Source organism: Eptatretus burgeri, chromosome 17, assembly GCF_056783735.1.
Source record: "Eptatretus burgeri isolate ZD-2024b chromosome 17, Ebu_testis_v1, whole genome shotgun sequence".
In the NCBI taxonomy this organism is placed as follows: Eukaryota; Metazoa; Chordata; class Myxini; order Myxiniformes; family Myxinidae; genus Eptatretus; species Eptatretus burgeri.
In genome coordinates, this window is record NC_140977.1 from 5,420,153 (window position 1) to 5,439,124 (window position 18,972).

At 42.8% G+C, this 18,972-nt stretch overlaps 1 protein-coding gene across 1 annotated transcript in view; it reads right to left on the reverse strand.

The window, feature by feature from the left end:
• LOC147009159 (uncharacterized) overlaps positions 1-18,972 on the reverse strand; it is a 113,934-nt gene that overhangs the window by 51,284 nt on the left and 43,678 nt on the right. The window contains exons 4-5 of the mRNA XM_085862988.1: positions 11,670-13,881; positions 7,419-7,545 (exon numbers count right to left, since the gene is read on the reverse strand). Coding sequence (XP_085719114.1) covers positions 7,419-7,545; positions 11,670-13,881 — 2,339 coding nt within the window. The remainder of the gene's footprint in view (positions 1-7,418; positions 7,546-11,669; positions 13,882-18,972) is intronic.

Consider the following 18,972-nt stretch of genomic DNA (forward strand, 5'->3'; position numbering starts at 1 on the left):
TCTCTCTCTCTCTCTCTCTCTCTCTCTCTCTCTCTCTCTCTCTCTCTCTCTCTCTCTCTCTCTCTCTCTCTCTCTCTCTCTCTCTCTCTCTCTCTCTCTCTCTCTCTCTCTCTCTCTCTCTCTCTCTCCCCCCCCCTCCTCACATCCCTCCCGCCCGCTGTGTCGCAACGTTTGGTGAGGCAAAGCTCTCCAAAACTCTCCCCACCTTTCCTCGCTCTTCTCCCCTTCCTAGCTTCCCTTCCCTCCTGCCTCCTCTCTCTACCCCTTCCCTCTCTCCTCTCCTCCTCTCTCAACCCCCTCCTTAATACCCCCGTCAGCGAAACAACGGGTTGTATTTGTTTGTGTACTAATAAATGTGTGTGTGTGTGTGTGTGTGTGTGTGTGTGTGTGTGTGTGTGTGTGTGTGTGTGTGTGTGTGTGTGTTGTGTTTTTTGTTCACAAAGCATAACATATTGTCTCTGATAACTCCCCCCCCCCCACCTCTCTCTCTATCTATCTATCTCTCTCACTCAACGTATCCGGACGGTGGTTATCTCAATATGTGTCTGGGCGGGGTTTGTCTCCAGATGTGTCCAGATAGTATATGTCTCCGGACGTGTCCGTGTGGTGTTTGGCTCTGGACACATCCAGGCGGTGTTTATGTCCGGATGGGAGTTTGGCTCCGAATGTGTCCAGGCAGTGTTTGTCTCCGGACAGCTTGGCTCCAGTTGCATCGGACCGGTATTTTTGTCTGGGCGATGTTTGTCTCCGTACGTATCCAAGCGGTGTTTATGTCTGGACGGAAGTTTGTCTCCGGACGTGTCCAGGTGGTGTTTGTCTCCGGAAGATGCATCCGAGCTGCGTTTGTCTCCTGTCGGTGTTTTTGTCCAGATGGGAGTTTGTCTCCGGACCCGTCTGGATGGGAGTTTGTGTCCGGGCGGTGTTTGTCTCCGGATGCTTCCAGGCGGTGTTTGTCTTCAAACACGTCTGAGCTGTGTTTATTGTCTGACGGGAGTTTGCCTCCGGACATGTCTGAGCAGTGTTTATTGTCAGACGTGGGGTTTGTCTCCGGACGTATCCAAGCAGCGATTGGCTCTGGACGGGTCCGGGCGGTGTTTGTCTCCGGATGCTTTCGGGAAGTGTTTATCTCCGGATGTGTCCGGGCGGTGTTTGTCTCCGGAGAGCTTGGCTCCAGAAATGTCCGGGTGGTGCTTATGTCTAGACGGGAGTTTGTCGCCGGAGGCATCCAAGCGGTGTTTGTCTCCAGAGAGCTTGGCTCTGGACACATCCGGGCAGTGTTTTTGTCCAGATGGGAGTTTGTCTCCGAAAGCATCCGGATGGGAGTTTGTTTCCAGACGCATAAGGATGGGTGTTTCTCTCCGGACGTGTCTGGGCGGTGTTTGTCTCCGGGCGGTGTTTTTGGCTGGATGAGAGTTTGTCTCTGGACACCTCTGGAAACAAACTCCCATCCGGACTCTCCTTTGGCTTGCCAAGTTATTTTCTTAACTTGCCTCTGTTTACTCCGATAGTAATTGAAATCTAACTCCAGTCCTGTTAATTTATACCTAATAAATGCCTTTTGCTTCTCCTTAATGGCGTTCCTTATCTCATGACTCTACCACCCTGGTCTCTTTCTGCTTCTCGTTTTACAACTCATTGGAATATACTTACTCTGCACTCTACACATTTGCTCCTTCAAGGTTTCCCATTTTTCTGATGCTGATTGTCCTGTTGTGAGCTTCTCCCAATCGACATCACCCTATTCTCTACTCATACCCTCAAGGTTTGCCTTCCTGAAAGATAATAACCTTACTCTACTTATCCTGAACTCTAACCCTTATCAGAATCTTTGCACACACAATGATGGTCACTTGATCCGAAAAAAGCCTGGTGTTGGCTTGGAGGTTAGGGTGGTTGGCTTTGGATCTTAGGGTCCTGAGTTTGAGCCCCGTTTCCTGCTGAATTAACACCAGGTGGGGTTGACTCAGCCTGTCATCCTGAGGTTGGCGAAATGAGTACTCGTGTACTGGTAGAGGGGCACAGCATCAGTGGCACAACTGCACCCAACAAAAGTGTAGCTACCTGGCAGCCAAGCTGCCATACGCAAGAAGAAGAAGACTTGATCCTAAATGCTCCCTGACCTTCAGCTCCTCCATAATGTTGGGATCGTGACTTAAAAGGAGGTCTAAAGGTCTAACACTGCACTCCCCCTCGTGGGCTTATCTACAAACTGAGTTATAAAGCAATCCTAAACTAAGTCCAGGAAATCATCATCTGCTCTGCCCTATCCCTGTTCCTGGACTCGATCTATCCCTGGCAAGTTAAAAAAACCCCCCATCATCAATACTCTTCCCCTACCACATGTACTTTTGAATTCTTCATGTTTTCCTCCTTCCTCCTCTTCCTTTAAGGCCCGGTCACACCTTGACGTTTTAGCCAACGTATGCCGATTTTTGAATTTTTTTTCTAAAACGCTGGCACATGTTGAATACGTTATGGGTAAGTTTTGATAACATTGAGAGCACGCTGAAAAACACTGCCATACGTCGTTGTACGTTGGCTTTAAACGTTGTACTTTTTGGTTGTCCTCAAATTTTTTCATGCTTGAAATTTCACGACGTATGCCGGCGTATGACTCACACGTTCCGCTACGCTGGCCACAAGTTGTATGCACGGTCTGCGATTGTTGACAGACGTCAACATATGCTACTTGTAAGTTAATCATAAGTTGAGACACGCCGAGGTAATGTTTAGCGTACCCGAAACTTATTTCTAACCTATGATTAACGTGTTGTTGGCACGTTACGCGATCGTTGCCACACATCGACAGACGTCACTTTTAAGTTACTCATAGGCTGAAAGACGTCGGTATAATGGATCGTCCTTGCGTCAGCGTCCACGGCCACGGCCAGGCCACTTATTTGAAGCATTCTTCGAACTTTTCTTCGGCATGACGAGGATGTTCACACTTCGATGTCGAGCTTGGCTATGATTCCAATTGTCCATCGGCAGCGTCTATTTAAAATAGTCGAGTTTGAGCGTTTTAACACGTTCAGAAGAAACACTTCAAATTTCCAAACCCCAGCGTCAAAAAACAAAGGCGAGTGACAGCAATTTAAATCGTTCATTGTAAACAATGAAAATAGTTGAGTGGTACCGTTTAAAAGTCATTGAGTGTAAAAAAATCCAATTGTTGAGCGCAAGCGTCTACTTTCAATAGTGGGGTTTGAGCGATTTAGCACGTTCAATAGAAACGATTAAAATTTCCGAGCGCCAGCGTCAAAAAACAAAGGCGAGTGACAGCAATTTAAATCGTTCATTGTAAACAATGAAAATAGCTGAGTGGTACCGTTTAAAAGTCGTTGAGTGTAAAAAAAATCCAATTGTTGAGCGCAAGCGTCTACTTTCAATAGTGGAGATGCAGCCATTTAAATCGTTGAGTTTATCATTTAAATCGTTAAACGCAAGGATGATCCATCATAACCCACACCCTCCCCCTCACACTCACCTACTACTGCCAACATGAACAAACTACTACTAATACTAATACTGATACTGTTACTGCTGACATGGACATCGACTCAAAAAGGACTCGAAAACACTGTTGGGTTCCCCTTTTATGAGCAGCATTTTTATATACCAATTCCCAAAACCGCTGGGAACACGTCTTTATATGGCAGTTGTAAGCTAGAAACACGTTAATTTATTTTTTTTGGTCGACCGGAAGACGTCATTGGAATACGTCCACATACGTCGATGTGTGTTGGGATTATGTAAAGAATTGGTTCAAAACATGTCAAACATAAGTTAGAAATAAGTTTCGCGTAAAAAAGACATTACCGCGACGTGTTTCGACTTATGAGTATCTTATAAGTAGCCTTTGTGGACGTGTGTAAGCGTCCACATATCGTGTGTAAAACTTATCCCCATCGCATGCGGAACGTGTGTCATATGCCGAGTACGTCGTAAAATTTTGAACATGTTTAAAATTTCTTGACGTACTCTACTTACTACGACGTATGATAGCGTACTTTAGCGTTGTACTCACGTATACCAAACTTACTCATACCGTATTTGACGTGCCCCAACGTTTTAGACACATTTTTCTTCGGCATACGCTGGCAAGATCGCCAAGGTGTGACCGCGATGTTGACACTTCCATTTCTACGGCAGTTATGATTCGAATCGTTGTGCATCAGCCTTTTAATAGGCTACGTCACGACATCGTCGGCGATGCGTGCAACGCGCTATGCCTAAGTTAGACTATCGTTGGGCATCGGTTGTGTAGGCCGACAACAGGTTCAGCATTCGTTGGTATAAGTTATCTATAACACAACGAAACGTTCTGTGTCCGTTACCAATGCGTTATACATAAGACCAAGTCGCTATGAATACGTCCGAATCTTTAAAAAAAAACATCAAAAGTTCAACGTAAGTCAGCGTTTTAGATACATTTTAATACGTTGCCATCGCTGGCTAAAACGTCAAGGTGTGACCGGGCCTTTACATTAACTGTTAAAATGCTGTACAAACTCTTAAGCTGAACCGATTTTCAAAATTTAAACAGCGGAATTCAGCTTAACAGCACTTTCAACTGCTAAAAAAAAGTGTTCATTTGGAATATAATTGAAATTCAGCATTGATCATTTTTAAGACTGATTTTTTTCTAAACCTGTGGCTAAACCGCACCCTCAACTTTGACATTTTTTTGCAGATAAAAAAGCGCGGTTTATATACTGGAAAATACAGTACTGAGAGCTCCAGTCAATTTGGAGTGGGACCTTTTGGAGAGGAAGATCACTACCTTTCTGGCTCTTCGTCTCACTGGCTATTCATCTTACTGATAACCGTGATCCTGTTCAACCGACAACCATGGTGCCATTGGGAAGTCTTCGCCTGCGTTCCTCATTATTTTGTAAGAGTGTGGTCTGTGGTGCCTGGAGGGGTTCGGTTTATTTATTTCACCACTGTACATAAGGTGCATGTTCCCTTCTCCCTGCTCGTGTGTTGACTCGCTAGGTTTGTCCGTTCCATGGCCCGTCCCCCTTTCTCACCATATTCCTTATAAATAAACCCTAAGAAGGTAAGAAACGTTTTCCACCTTTCTGCATCTCATGCATCACCACCAAATTCGGCTTTTTACCAAATGACCTTGGGGAATGTGAAGTGGTAACAATGGAACGCAGTTAGTTAGAAACCTTTCCGCCATTTGTGGGATCAAAGATCCCAGCACTGATGCATATCGTATTGCCGAGCCACCGACACGACAGTTCGTATATGGATGTCTCTGTTAATTGCATGGCCAATACCTCTTTCACTCTATTTGTTTATCATTACTCGTTCACTCTTGATTCTGCTTCTTCATTCCCAGCTTTTTGAAAAAAATGGGGGGGGGGACATTGTAATCGGCTTCCTCTGTCTGTCTGTCATGCGATATCCTCCTGCACAGTTGGGCAGAAATTAATTTAATTTGCTAGTTATGATCAACACATGGAAAGAATGTGCAAGAGCAGTGTCATTTTGGGGATGGTGTCAAAATGTCAAATACCGAAAAATGCAATTTGGGGAACATTTTAAAAAGATATTTTTCAATGAAACTTTGTATATGCAATCAAAATTAGGGGACACATGAAATATGTAACGACCTGGAGGGGTTATATGCAATCGACATCGGGAGACATGAAAAATGCAGTGATTTTTCGATTTGACCCCCGGTTCATGCCCCAGAGGGTGGGGGACTTCAGTCACAGGGGTCAAAATGGGAGGAAAAAAAACATTAACTCAAAATTTGATATTGGGTCATTCCTGGTGGAACATTTTGCCATTTTTCAACTTTGTTTAAGGTGGGAAGTGTGGGGATTTGTGATGGTGCACCATCGACTTCGCTCTATTTAAATTTATTTTTGCTCTGACATTCGTTTCTTACGATTATATCTCGTGTGTATATATATATATATATCATGCCTATTATTTTTGATATCCTTGTATTGTTTGGGGATAATCATCGCTTTATTCTTTAACTTCGATTGAAATGCGTTATTTCAATGTTATAGTAATTTTACATGTAATATATGTTGTTATTGAGAAGTATTCCAATTTTTTTTTCATGATTAATGTTTTCGTTTTTATTACCTCTGCCATCAAAGGTGGATTTAGGTTGTTTTCACCCTTTTGTCTGTCTGTGAGCAGGATATCTCAAAAAGTCATGGACTAATTCAGACAAAACTTGGTGGACAGATTGCGTGTTACAAAGACGAATTGATTACATTTTGGTAAAGATTCGGATACTAGAATTACAAGTGATTTTTCACCATTGAGAGATGGGGCCAAAACGATATCTCAAAAAATTAGAGAGTGGTTTGGACGAAACTTGGGGGACAGTTTGGGTAATGTGCCAAGGATGATATGTTTTGATTTTGGTGAAGGTCTGGACACGAGAATATTTTAAAGTGATTCTTCACAAATGAGAGATTGGGCCAAAAACGATATTTCAAAAAGTTGTGGATGAGTTATTACAAAACTTGGTGTAGGAGTTAGGTAAGTGACAAGAACAAACTGATTAGATTTTGATTAAGGTCTGGATGCAGATCTGTCTTATCAGTGGGATAAAAAATGTAGTGTGAAGCCTGATTGGAGGTATGCCCTCTGCTGAGTGCCATTCTAGTTTATGATGTAATACAAGTGCAATCCAGCAGGCTCTCATGTGCTGTTATTTAATTTAATCTCCACTGGATTCTGGAAAATCTCAATCTTTGAACATAAATAGAATTTCCTTTGATTAGGCCGAAGCACAAGGGCTGTTGCATTCACATCACACACAGGTCGGTGATCTCTTTCTCTGTCTTTTTACTGCCACTTCTGTTTTAACTCCATCTGCTCTTTCAGTCCTTTCAACTCCATGATATATTTTCTTCCATTAACCTCCCTTGCTCATGAATGTTCAAAATTCCAGGGTGTTCCTGGATGTGGAACAGTGTTCCAAAGACTATGCTCTTGTACAATCTGTCATCATCCCCCATCCATCCTCTATTACCCCCATTAACCATTCCCAACCCAACACTTATTTTCAGTTTGCAGTATTTCCTTTCCTCCTCTATTCCTGTGAATCCATTCCCATGCTTGTGTCCGAGAGATGCCCCATTTTGCAACTATCAATTCATACCCTCCGTCACCTTGCTCTTACATGAGCCTCCATATTGTAGAAATAAATGCCCCCATAATTATATTGAATGACAGCCAAATATATTTTGAGGAATATAATTGCAATAAAATAAACAGCACTCGATATAAATGCTTTGAATCAACATTCCAGTGAAACCCTCACCGGAAAGCAAATTACATTCACAACAAATTACATTCACAATCCGGAGGCTTCGTTTTGAGATTACACAAATAAACAACATGATGTACTTGGCTTAATTGCATAGGGCTATGGTCACCACCTCACAATCTGTATTCCAACCGATTTCCTCCACCGCTCTCTGTCGCCCACCATACTTTCGGCCGTCAACAGAGGCATCCTCACAAATGTTGTCTTGCCATCTCTTTGCTGGTCGTCCACTTGGCCTTGGATTGTTGGTCAGTCCTGTATGCCTCTAGTAGATGTGTTTGGTTGGATTCTGACCAGATGTCGAAATCATTCGAGTCATCTGAGCTTGAAAACATCCATTATTGAGATCTCCACCCCTAACACTTGCTGAACTTCCTCATTTTAGATTTGATGTACTCTTGTGACCCACAATAAGGGCCACAAGCATTTCGTTTTAAACACTTTGTACAGTGTTATTTTCAATTTATTCTTCGACAACATATTGGCATTCAGTCAGTCAAAGGCCTGTGCCGCTAGGGATATACGATGTCAGATATCAGCCAAGCACGTGGGCACCTGACTTCCCCCAGAATGTGAAATCGTTCACACGTTCAATTAGCGGTCCATTTGCTTCCATTATTGTGTTTGAGAGTGTCATTCATTTGCACTTCTTTTCATCGATTTTCAATCCCCATTTCTTGCAAGCACTGTCCAGTTCCTTTGTAGCAAGCTGTATGTGGCCTGGTGTTAACTTAGCAGTTAGGGTCTCGCGTTTGAGCCCTGTCAGCCACTGAATTATCACCAGGTGGGGTTGACTCCGCCTGCCATCCTTCCGAGGTCAGCAAAACATGCACCAGTGTACTGGTAATAGGGGCAATGCAACAGTGGCATAGCCATGTCCCTAACGAAGGACGCAACCAGCAGCCTCAAGGCTGCACACGAGAGTGTGTGTGTGTGTGTGGCAAGCTGTAGCCTATCAAAGACTGCAGGTAATAAAGTTGTGTTGTTTGCGTACCAGACGTTTACTGAGGCGTCAGTGAGGTGAAGCTTTGGATCCAAACTTTTTAACTCTTTCATGACGAAATTGAGGAAGATGTTGAACAGAGTCAGCAACAGAATGCAACCCTGTTTAACACCACCACTCACTTTGAAACACTGTTAGTTGATCTCCTATCATGATTGTGCATGGTGTTGCGTTGTACATGTTTTTACAGCACGTGCGCTGTATACAATTGCACCAAGTTTGAAATGTCCCCGGCGTCGTCTACCACGTCTCCAGTGGGTCCGGTGTCCCCCCCCCCCCACCACGTGCCTCAAGACAGCCAATGACGGCCGTCCGGTAGATGCAGTGCGTAACCTCGACGGAAATGGCGACAATTGACGGAAATACCCAAGTATTTCAATGGAAATTTGTGAAACTAAGGTTATATATGTGAAAACCATTTAATTTATTGCTTGACGGAAAAAAACGAAGAAACGCTCCCCCCTCATGTTCGAACGAACGAAAGACGTCACTTCCGCCCACCATCGCATTTCGCGCCGATCGCCGAAAGCTAAGTTCTTCTTATGCTACCATTCTTTTGCGGTCCCCTGCCACGCTGTATCGAATTTGTGAAAGTAATGTGTTATATATGTGAAAACCATTTAATTTATTGCTTGACGGAAAAAAAAAATGAAGAAACGCGCCCCTCATGTACGAACGAACGAAAGACGTCACTTCCGCCCACCATCACATTTCGCGCCGATCGCCGAATGCTGAAAGCTAAGTTCTTCTTATGCCATCATTCTTTTGCGGTCCCCTGCCACACTGTATCGAACGATTTCATTCCTTCTGTTATATATAAAGGTGCTTATCACAATAATAACAAGATTTTTACATTTCAAATATCAAGTATGCTTTTTAATTGTTTTTCAACTGAAAAAGCATAAGTTGCATATTTTAACATTAGTGTACTCATTTGCTTCACCACACGCGCTGTATTGAAGGATTTCACTTGTTTTTTTAACAATTGAAATTATTTTCGGATGTATGCAAACTGTGCCCATTGTTTTTCAGTGCTTCTCTTCAGACAGTGTCAAAAGCTGCCTGGAAATCTACGAAGGTGAAATTGGGAGGGACTCCATACTCTTTGGCTTTCTCAATGGTATATTTTACTATGAATATTGCATCTACTGTGCCTCTGTCTGGTCTAAAATCAAATTGACTGTCACCACGGGTTTCTTCCACGACTGTGCCAATTCAATTCAAAATAATTTTGCAAAACACTTCGCCTGGCACAGACAGTAATAATAATTTTAAAAAACGCTCTGTAATTGGCAGGTGTAAGTTTGTCTCCCTTCTTGTGAATATGGGTCACAAGCATTTTGACCAATCAGTTGGGACCTTTTTAGTCCGACGTAGTTCGTTGAAGAATTTGGTTAATATTCGGACCATATTCACTTCACTTGCCTCGAGTACTTTTGCAATCATACCGTCAAGACCTTGAGAATTGTGACTTTTCATGGCTCCGATTGCTGATATGATGTACATGACAAAACATTAACTTCTACCCTGAAGAATAAGAACCTTTTTTTCACAAGTGTATTATTTTAGCTGAGAATGCCTGATCTTTCAGTAAATGAATACACAGGGGTACAGGTAGGAGAAACTTGCTGAAGGAAGGACAATGATACATATCTCATTACATTTAATTATTTTGAGCAATATCCGCTTTCGATCAGCTATTATCAAAGTAACACCTTCAGGGTTGTAACACCTTCAGGGCCAAAAGCAAGGGGTCCACTGGCAGGGTTACCTTTGTAATGAGTATGACAAGGTGAGAAGCATGTTGAACAGCAACTTGATAACCTCCTCAGACAGCAGGGCAGGATTTAATTGAGTAACTGACCAACATAATCATGCTGGACTATTTGTAGGAGAGGATATCAAAATGGCAGTAGACAAGTGTGCGGTACCATCTTTTGGATAAGTCTCACATGCAGGCTGTGAATGTGTTGTGGTTTGATGATCCCGCACAATTTTGGTTACGTTCTTTCTTGCAAGGGAAAATTTATTTCACGTATATCAGAAAATGTCAAAAAGGAGTCGAGTTTGTGCTGTTTTAGAGATGGTGTCACTTGTTCATCCTTTTCATTTTGTGCAGAGTGCCTCCTCACTTCTCACTCACTCCTCTTTCTTCCTCATTTGATAGGTGTCAGAAAAATCTTTTCAGCAGCTCTTCTGCATGTTCAGTATGGCTGGAAGACACCTTGATTTTTCAGACTCAAAAAACAGTGAGCTCCATGGATGCAAGATAAAGCAAAGGAAAACCAGAGGGAAAAACCACTGTGATTGTGTGTAAATTGATCATACGACTTGAAATTGGGGCTGAAAGACCAATCAAACAATCTTGCTTTGGCATTCTGAAAATTTTAAGCAGATTTCCTGACTCCCTCTCTTTGGCCTCCAATTAATTCAAGGACCAGCTTTCCAAAGAGCCCTTTGCAGCTAAATAGGACTTCTCTACTTAATTTGAATCTCCATCAGTGGGTGTGTCAGGAAATGGAACACAGTCCTGTCAGGAATCAAAATCTCCAACGTCGTTTTTGGAATCATATCAAGAACCACGTTCTGATGGTTTGCTTATATCATGGCATTTTGGACCTTCTCCAATTTGCTGGAACTTGGATGACTATTCATGCAAAAGACACTTCTCTACTTGGTTGCAATGTCCATATGAGTGTTTCAGAAGGTGAGATTCCCCTCAAAGGAGCCATCTTCTGTTTTTGTTGGAACACATCCCGTGGAACGAGTTCCGAAGTTTCATTCTTCTCAAGGTTTTGTTCTGAGGGTTCTTTTTCAGGATCAACACTGAACCCTGAGACAGCCTCCAATTGTAGTAATATTCAATGGGATAGTTTCAAAATCTCATTTAGGTTATTCTTTGTCACTCCATTGGTCAAACTATCAATGGCACAATGGCACTGCTCTTCAGCTTTCAGATTCTCTTGACTTCATTTTTCAGATCCTTGAACTTGGCCATATTCCCGATTTCCACGTTATTTAGACCAAAGTCGCTGGGTAGTGACACTTCGATGAGAAATGCTGTTATCTGATTTTTGTATGTGAGTACAATGTCCGGTCGCATTGCTTTGTTTTCTGTGTTCACGCTTGCTGGGATTGTCAGATTGCACGTGAGCACTACTTCCTCATTTTCAACAATCGCTTTTGGTTCATGCTTCCATGATTTCTGATATTTTTGAGTTTTTTTACATTCTGAGAGAAGGTGATGGTGCTTTCTGTTTCTACCTTGCAGAATCTAAACTTGTACAATTGACTCAATCCTGCCATCTACTGAAAGCCATTGGTACAATGTTGTTGGTCTTGGAAATTTATTATGACTCATTCTCCATCCCAGTCAAGTTCTCTCCTGCATGTATTTTTCCATGTCGAGATAAATGTGATGAACAAGAAAAACTCTTGTTGCAGTGAGAACACGTGTATGGCTTCTCTCCGGTGTGTACTCTTTCATGCTGCTTCAACTTGGAGACATCAATAAAACACTTGTTGCAGTGAGAACACGTGTAGGGCTTCTCTCCGGTGTGTACTCTTTCATGCTGCTTCAACTTGGAGACATCAATAAAACCCTTGTTGCAGTAAGAACACGTGTAGGGCTTCTCTCCGGTGTGTATTCTCTGATGCTGCTTCAACTTGGAGACATCAATAAAACCCTTGTTGCAGTAAGAACACGTGTAGGGCTTCTCTCCGGTGTGTATTCTTTGATGCTGCTTCAACTTGGAGACATCAATAAAACCCTTGTTGCAGGAAGAACACATGTAGGGCTTCTCGCCGGTGTGTATTTTTTGATGCCGCTTCAACTTGGAGACATCAATAAAACACTTGTTGCAGTGAGAACATGTGTAAGGCTTCTCTCCGGTGTGTATTTTTTGATGCTGCTTCAACTTGGTGATATCACTAAAACACTTGCTGCAGAGAGAACATGTGTAGGGCTTCTCTCCGGTGTGTATTCTTTGATGCCGCTTCAACTTGTAGAGATCAATAAAACACTTGTTGCAGTGAGAACACGTGTAGGGCTTCTCTCCGGTGTGTATTTTTTGATGCTGCTTCAACTTGTAGAGATCAAGAAAACACTTGTTGCAGTGAGAACACGTGTAGGGCTTCTCTCCGGTGTGTATTTTTTCATGCTGCTTCAACTTGGAGAGATCAATAAAACACTTGTTGCAGTGAGAACACGTGTAGGGCTTCTCTCCGGTGTGTATTTTTTGATGCTGCTTCAACTTGGAAAGATCACTAAAACCCTTGTTGCATTCAGGGCACTGGTACAGCTTTTCTTCCATATGAACATTTTCATGAGAATGTAAAGCTGAAGTAAAGTTCTTGTCACACACAGAACATTTGAAAGGCTTCTCTCCTGTGTGGATTCCTTGAGGCTGCTTCAACTTGGAGATATCAATGAAACCCTCATTGTATTCAGAGCACTGGTACGGCTTTTCTCTCGTATGAATATTTTCATGAGAATGTAAAGTTGATGAAGAAGTAAAGTTCTTGTTGCACACAGAACAATGAAAGGGTTTCTCTCCAGTGTGGATTCTGTGATGTTCATGTAAATTTGATGATTGCTTAAATGATTTTCCGCATTGTGAACACTTGTAAGGTTTCTCGCCCGTATGGATTCTTTGATGTTGACGTAAAGTTCCTGACTGATTAAATGCCTTGTCGCATTGTGAACACTTGTAGGGTTTCTCCCCCGTGTGTATTTTTTTATGCATATACAAATATGAAGAAGATGCAAATGCCTTAAAGCACACAGGACACTTGTAAGGTTTCTCTCCCGTGTGGATTATGCAATGTTTACGTAAATTTGTTAACTGATTAAATGCCTTACCACATTGGGAGCACTCGTAGGGTTTTTCACCTGTATGGATTCTGTGATGTATTTTCAAATCCTTGTTCGTAGTAAAGTCCTTATTGCAAACAGAACACTTGAAAGGCTTCTCTCCTGTGTGTATTCTTTGATGTATTTTCAAATACTTTGCAGTGGTAAAATCCTTATTGCAAACAGTGCACTTGAAAAGTTTCTCTCGCTTGTGGATTTTTTGATGTACTTTCAAATCCATGGTCATGGTGAAGTCCTCATTGCAAACAGAACACTTGAGCGGATTCTTATTCTCTCCCACGTGTATTTTTTGATGTCGATATGAAGATGATGAAGAAGTAAACACCTTGCTGCAAATGGAACATTTAGAAGGCTTCTCTCTTGCATGTTTTCCTTTATGATTGCTCAAAGATGACAACTGAGAAAATCCTTCACTACTCACAATACACTTGTATGGCATCTCATGTTTGTGTATTCTTTGACATCTCTTTAAAGATGCTAATGAGCTATATGTTTCTTTGCAAACAGAACACTTGTTTGGCTTCTCCTTCCTTTCGGTTTTCTGGTCTGTGGTTATACAATTTTTCTTAGTTCGAACATGCTTATGTTTGTTGACTTCCTCATGAGAAGTCTGTGTCATGTTCTGATTGCAAGAAACTTCTGTGTCAAACAACTGGGAACTTGGATTGGAGCAAGAAACCATTTTCATTTGATTCTCTGCAAAGAAAATTCAGAAAGGGATCAATACATTATTATTGCTGTGAAACGTACAACAAAAATTCATAATGTACTGCATTTTGATTAACAAAAAAAAAAAAAAAAAAAAAAATATCGGCCGATATCTGTACTCATCTCCCACAATGCAGATGCTACACAGGAAGCATTCCATAAGTAGCAGGAAATTAAAACTTTCCCAAAGACTAACTTGGATGTACTATCTGTGTGATTTCACTGGTGGACATGAAAGATTCATAACACGATTTACCTTGCAAGGAACATTGACACAGGAGGCAGCCATTTAAATTAGCCCAAAACCTGTGCTATTATTACCAATGTATGGTTGTTTGTCCATGCTCTATCGTTTTTAAATGCTGAGCATCAAGCAAGGAAGTTGTACATACATTTTTTTGTCTTTGGCTATGACTCGGCTGAGTTGAGAACCCCAGGCCTCCCATGCTCAGATCAGACGCCCTCTAACCATAATGCCACCAAGTTTGGTTGAAAGGAACCATTAGGCCCAAGTAGGGGAAATTTGTTGGTTCTGGGACTTTCATTTTATCTCAGGGAAAAACTATTTGACCCTGTCAATAAAAAGGAGTGAATTTTTTTTTCTCACAAACAGATCTCCAGCACCAACTTCTCCTTCACCTCCCCCACCTCTTCCACTCATCCTGCACCAGCTTCTCCACATTAAGTTGTTTCTGGGACCAAGCTCTTCCATGAACGTTGACTCTGCATCAAAAAAATTTTTAACCCCTCCCCCCCCACTTTATTTTACTCTCACCCCTCACCCCCACCCTCTTTCTCTTACCTATTTAACCCCCATTTGAACAGAGATTCCTTCCCTTTACATCCCTACCAAGAGATAAACTCTGGAAGAGTATACAGTGAAACAAAACCTGTTTGTCCTCCCTCCTTCTTTGTGGTTTATGTCCTTTGTGAAAAATAACTCCTGAAGCACAATCCTTGGCACTTGCTTGTGGAGTTGACAATCCTGCCCCCCCACCCCCAAAAGACTTCTTGAGCCATATCAGCTGAGTGATGCTGTGGATAGTGGTGTAGCAGCTGACAATTAGGCAGTGGCTGGTTCTGTTTTTTTCAGACTGCAACTGAGCCAGTTTGCCCACTTAATGTTTATAGTCATCATCCCAGATTCAACAGAAAGTTCTTGTTGAGATTCTGGAGCTTATCGCATTTTGGTTGGAAAACGTGTGCATAAACCAGGAAGAGGTACTCGGTGTGCTTGCCTTCCCTCCCACCTATTCCACAGCAACTGACAGGTGAGTGCTTTGTATGCAAGTGTGCATATATACATGTGTGTAATTAATTGGTTAAACTGGTTGTTTTGCCATTCATTGCACCTAAAATTAATGAAATATTATTTTTCCTTCCTAGCTTTGAAGAAAACTCAGCGTTGGAAGCTGTTCCACTCACGCCATTGTTTCACACATGAGTCAAACACTTTTAAATGTACACACGAGCTCTCGTTTCAAACTTTCCCTGAGGCAACTGCTTCACTGTGCTTACACTCCCTCCTCCCAACATCCTTACTCCCATCCAAGGTATCATGCAGCATGCTCTCAAACTCATTTGACTGTATTCCAGAGAAGAATATCGGTGGACTTGGTGCTTTTGAAACACTTTACTGGCTCTGAAACTGTGAGCAGGACTCCCTCTTCACTACACTGTACCAACACACTACCACTGGATCCACTCAATGCATCAATTCCACAATATTTGAAGTTGCTAATGTGGTCAGAATTTATAAATGGGCAATTCCACATTACGTAGTGACACTTTGAGTCATTTTTGTGAACTTTGATTGCTCTAGCACAGCGATAAAGCCACTAGTGCCTACTCTCTATATATCATATTGCAAAGGAAGAGTCGCAATTTTCAGAGATATTAATGTAGTTCCTGTAAGTTGGACCATTGTCAAGTAATTAACATTCAAAAACTGTGTTATGGAATGACACTGTCTTTTGTCATTTATTAAACAATAACAACATTTATTGAAAACTCTGCTCTCACAATAGTTATAAAATTGTAATGAAATACTAGGAAGATACACTAATAGTTGTACCTTCAATACGGGGGTTTCAAAATTCCAGACATGCCCTAATTACTCTGAAATAATTACAATAGTCCCTTTACGGAGTGACGAAAAATCCCGTTACGGAGTGATGAGTCAATTTTGAGATTTCTCCCAAAGCAACAAATAATTTCTAGATTACGCCAGACTTTCAGTCTGAACCCAGCTGACTTGTGCTGGTGTTGTACTTGAACGTTTCAACATCTAACACATGAGAAAATAATAAAAATTTAAAATCTGAACTGAGAAAATATACAATAAACATATACGAAAGTCAAGAAATAGACCAAAGATGTTGAGAACAATTTACGAGTGGATGACCAGAAACAAAAAGTTTGGAATTAATCAGTTGGCCACATCACAAAACTTCACATGACTGTCCTGCAAAAGGCTCCATTTCCCAAAGGACATTCAGCAAAGACATAATGATTGCGATGGTCGAGGGATGGCTGAAGAAGGAATCTGACGACTTGGTTGGAATCAATCCAGGATTTATCTTCCACCTCTGGGAATGTATATACCAAGTCAGATAGGCCCGCTTTTCGCAAAAATGATACTTCCAAACAACCATCATCTACTATCTGAGTCACCTGGCCAACAAATAACTTCTTAGATTTTTTTGTGACATACGACACAGTCACAAAGTCACCAGGGTGCACTTGGGGTTGACTGTCTGACCTGGGGCGCTCAGCAGGTGCTGGACTAGCAGTGTTTTGACATTCCAAGGATGATACACGGCACTTGGGGTGAAGACTCGCCAATTCAAATTGTTCCGCTGTTGAGTACATAGAGGCGCTCACAACATATTTCCTCACAGGTTTTACACAGTATGTTTGGTGTGTTTTCGGAAGCGACGTCATTAACTGCCAGCGCTCGTACAATTGCGACTGGCACTTCTGAATGTCTCCTGCTGCCATGAATAAAACTTCGATCTTTTTGCACTGTGCCGCTGCTACGCGGAAGAAAGATTCTGCATCAGATACAGGATCCCCAGCCAGATTTGCCAACCAAACTCTCCTCTTTACCTCACCTCCTATCCCATCAACAGCGCCCTTACCGTGAGATGTGGCAAAGAAATCCCAGGATAATTGAATCTTGAACAATTCTTGAAGGAATGTTAGAATGGAAAACAAGAATTTCTGTTTAAATTGACTAGCTGCCCCATCTGAAAAAAGTCAATCGCCCTAATCCTGGGGTGGCGCGATATCAGTGTGGTGATGATATTGGACAGGAAGGTATGAACAGCATATTTGCCATGCTAGAGGTCATCGCGAGCATTAACATCAATCCAGGCGCACACTGTGAATAGAGAGACTTGGACGTGGCTCTAATGAGCACTCTGGATTTCATTCTGTTCTATCACAGCATAGTTCTCCACAAAATCGACCTGGACGACAACGCGCTCACCATCAACTGCCTTCCTTCTATCCTCAAAGAAGTAGCTCTGCTTCCTCTTGATGAATGAGTGCAATCTGAAGAATGGAAGTTGTTTACATATCTCATGCAGGGCATCCTGCACAGTCCCATCTTTAGCTACTTTTGTGGCCCGCTGCTCAATTGTCTCCCACTGAAACCATTTTAGCGGCAGGTTAGCCGTTTCGTCGTCCACAGAATACACTGTGGAAAACTTGGTATGGCATTCCTGACATTTTCCTGTCATGCAGTTGTCCGATTCCTGATCACATACAATGCTTCCAAGGAATTCACGAAAGTTGGTCGAAAGTCCAGGTACATGAGATGACAAGGTCTCCAATAAGAGGTGCATGTTTTTGTGATATCTGCAGAGGCAGACATTGTGCGGAAACTTTGAATTGAGGCATACATTGGCTGGACGAAGTTCCGCGAATTTGGAGTAGCTGATCTTGATGTTTGTATATTTCTCACAAAAAAAACCTGTATGCCCCTCATATTGTCATCATGAGGAAACTCTTTTGAACCTTGACCTTCCGCTTCCCAGTCTTAATGATCACAAAGTCCTTCTTCCCTGGCGACATCCATGAAATATTGTTACGAATCTGAAAACCATTCGCATTCACACATACAGTTGACCCAAAGTTTAGTTATTTTGTTAAGTATATGTGGATAGTTAGAATTCCTCCCTGATGTCTAATGGGAATTTCATGTGCGTGCTGCGGGTTTCTTTTATAGTCAGGTTTCTTACATCTTGAAATAGCACAACGCCAACAAAACCGTCGCTTCACTCCTCCCACTCTGCAGGCGAACAAGCGCTTCTGCAGGCGAACAAACAACCCGCCCAGCTTTCACTCCACACCACGGTGCCATAACCCACGTGTTCAAGGCTACGGACGTGGACGGAGCCCCCTCGCCTCAGGGCCGACTCCGCCCCAGCCAAATGGAAGTTCCCCTCGTCCAATCGGGGGTGAGATCACCTCAGAGCCGACCCCGCCCTAGCCAGATGGGATGTTCGCCTCGTCCAATGAGGGGAGGACACCGATTGCCCGACCAATCCAGAGGCGAGTTACCTCAGAGCGGATCCCTACACCCGCCTGAGGGGAAGGATAAGAAAAGTGGTTGTGTCGGGGCTCTTTGCTCTTTGCTTTTGGCTCTTTGGTCTGCAGTAGTTGGCGTCTGTGGTCTTTTTCCGAGGTCTTTTGGCGGTCTGCGGCCTTTTTCGGGTTCCTCGTGGTAGTGGCGGTTGTGGTGGAGTTGTTCCGTGGTGCTCGTATCGTCGTTCGTGGCAGCCAGGATCGGGGGCTCGTTGGATTCCGGGTCGCGGGTTCGAGTCCCACCTTGGTGGGTTGGAGTCGGTGAAACTGCACAAGGTGGCCAGGTCCCCGGCCAGATTCTGACCCCCCCCCCCTGCTGAACTATTCTCCTCGGCTGAAGGGCCGAATAAAGACCCATGAGGTCCATTTCTTTTTTGGTGCGTGTGTCTGTCTGTGGCCAGTCTGTAAGTAGAATTGTTTAAGTGATTCCATTGTACATCTTTATTCGTGATCAAGTCTGCTCTGTGTTTCCCTTCCCGATTATTGTAA